This window comes from Colobus angolensis, unplaced genomic scaffold, assembly GCF_000951035.1.
Source record: "Colobus angolensis palliatus isolate OR3802 unplaced genomic scaffold, Cang.pa_1.0 Scaffold83, whole genome shotgun sequence".
Lineage (NCBI taxonomy): Eukaryota > Metazoa > Chordata > Mammalia > Primates > Cercopithecidae > Colobus > Colobus angolensis.
In genome coordinates, this window is record NW_012122154.1 from 1636277 (window position 1) to 1638433 (window position 2157).

General features: G+C 54.3%; 1 protein-coding gene across 4 annotated transcripts in view; it reads left to right on the forward strand.

Moving 5' to 3' along the window:
* The first annotated feature begins 408 nt into the window (after positions 1-408).
* NT5C3B (5'-nucleotidase, cytosolic IIIB) overlaps positions 409-2157 on the forward strand; it is a 16750-nt gene continuing 15001 nt past the window's right edge. For 2 of the 4 annotated variants that reach the window (XM_011929751.1, XM_011929752.1), the window contains exons 1-4: positions 430-595; positions 723-821; positions 1408-1477; positions 1564-1610. In XM_011929751.1, the coding sequence (XP_011785141.1) occupies positions 735-821; positions 1408-1477; positions 1564-1610 (204 nt within the window). In that variant the 5' untranslated portion in view covers positions 430-595; positions 723-734. Of the gene's footprint in view, positions 596-722; positions 822-997; positions 1094-1407; positions 1478-1563; positions 1611-2157 lie in introns of all 4 variants that reach the window. The other 2 variants (XM_011929749.1, XM_011929750.1) reach the window with 2 other exon arrangements.

The window sequence follows — 2157 nt, forward strand, 5'->3', positions numbered from 1 at the left end:
CCACGCCCGGCTAATTTTTGTATTTTTTATAGAGATGGGGTTTCGTCATGTTGCCCAGGCTGGTCTCGAACTATTCGGCTCAAGCGATCCTTCTGCCTCGGCCTCCCAAAGTCCTGGGATTACAGGCGCGAGCCACGGCGCCCAGCCCCAGCCATGTTTTTGTCACACAAACTTTCAGCCTGGAAATGACCACGCTTGGCAAGGCTTTTCCTCCACAAAGAGTGGCAGAACCCTACCTACCCACGTAACCCCAACACCCTGGGACCTTCACCCTGCTCTTCACAATAAATAGCACCCTCCTCCAATTTGCCTAGCGCACCGGGAAAGTCCACCCGGATCGTGGCCATCTCCGGGACCACACGATTCTCGGCCCCGCCCCTGGCCCCGCCCCTGCCGGGCTCCAGGCTGGAGGCGACGCCTGCGCAGTGCGGTCGCGGGGCTGTCGTTGTCCCCCGCGCCACCGACCGGGCCTCGAACGGGATGGCGGAGGAGGTGAGGAGGGAGGAAGCGTCCGGAGTGGGGCGGGCCCGGACTCCGACCCCCGGGGCGCTCCGAGCCCCCCAGCGGGTTACCAAGGCACCACCGATCCACCCAGGCCAGTAGCCGCCCCATTGCGCACCCCGGCCCCGGCCCAGCCTCACACGCGCGCCGGAGCGAGCCCCGGGCTCCCCTCGGACTCAGCGCGGCGCGGGGGTCAGTGGTTCTCTCGGGTCTCGGGACAGGTGAGCACCCTGATGAAGGCCACGGTCCTGATGCGGCAGCCTGGGCGGGTGCAGAAGATCATGGGCGCTCTCCGCAAGGGCGGCGGAGACAGGTTACAGGTACCTCGGAGGCGGGCGGGGGCCGGCAGGGCTGGGGGCGGCTGGGGAGGCTTGCAGCCCATTGGGTCTTCCCGCTTTGCTCTGCCGCGGACCCCTGCTAGCTCTCCGCCCTAAGACATGGCCTGGAGCTTGAAGGAGAGCGGGTTGGTTCGCCTGTCCTAAATCCCAGATTTCAGATTTCTCCATATGGTCATGCTGCTTCCTCTAATTGGACAGAAGGCACCCCACACCAGTACCTGGGGCCTTATCCTCCCCAAGCCAGCGACTCCCCAGTAAGTTGAAGATGTCCAGATGGGCCGTAATGGTAGAGATCTCTTAGGAAGGACCTGATATTGAAGGAGTCAGAGGAGTCCTGAGTGATTTCACCCTCACCCCTACACTAGGAGACTGCGTTTTCCTCAGGGTTAACGGGTACTAATTAGGATCACTTCCGCTCTATCCCTCTGTGTCACTCGGTAAGTCCCCCAGGGCTTTGCCTACCATCCTGGCCACTGAGCTGTTTTGATTTCCATAATCATCCTTCAGGCTGAGGCAGGGCCACACTAGAAGGTGCCTATTTAGGCATCATCTCTCTTTTGCCTTATAGGTGATTTCTGATTTTGACATGACCTTGAGCAGGTTTGCATATAATGGAAAGCGATGCCCTTCTTCTTACAGTAAGTCACATTCTAGCTTGCCTTGTTGGGCTTGACAAGATAATGGGTTCTAAGGGACAAGTAAAAGGAGTTTTCTCTTTTTCCAGATATTCTAGATAATAGCAAGATCATCAGTGAGGAGTGTCGGAAAGAGGTGGGTTGCTCCCGTCCTTTGCTCAGAAATGGTTGTCATATGCTACTTCAAATGGTTCCTGATTGGAACCAAAGATTCCAGTATACAGACCTTAGAAAATTAATTTTTAAAAAATTGTTGTTTTGCTAAGGAGGATCTAGTTTTAATACATTAAGACAGCTTTTTCTTACTGGCCAGGACATATGATGATTAATGGTTGGAACTGGATTTTATACTTACTGTTGGCTATGGAGTTTACAAGAGATTTGAACATTATGGAGGTTCAGCAACTTACCCAGGGTCATACAGCCAAATAGCAGAGCTTGTTTGTTTGTTTGTTTGTTTTGAGACAAGGTCTCACTCTATCACCTAGGCTCAAGTGCAGTGGCTTGATCATTACTCACTGCAGCCTTGACCTCCTAGGCTCAAGCGATCCTCCTGCCTCAGCCTACCGAGTAGCTGGAACTACAGGCATGTGCCGTTACACCTAGCTAATTTTAAAAATTTTTTGTAGAGATGGGGTCTCACTATGTTGCCTAGGTTGGTCTTGAACTCCTGAACTCAAGCA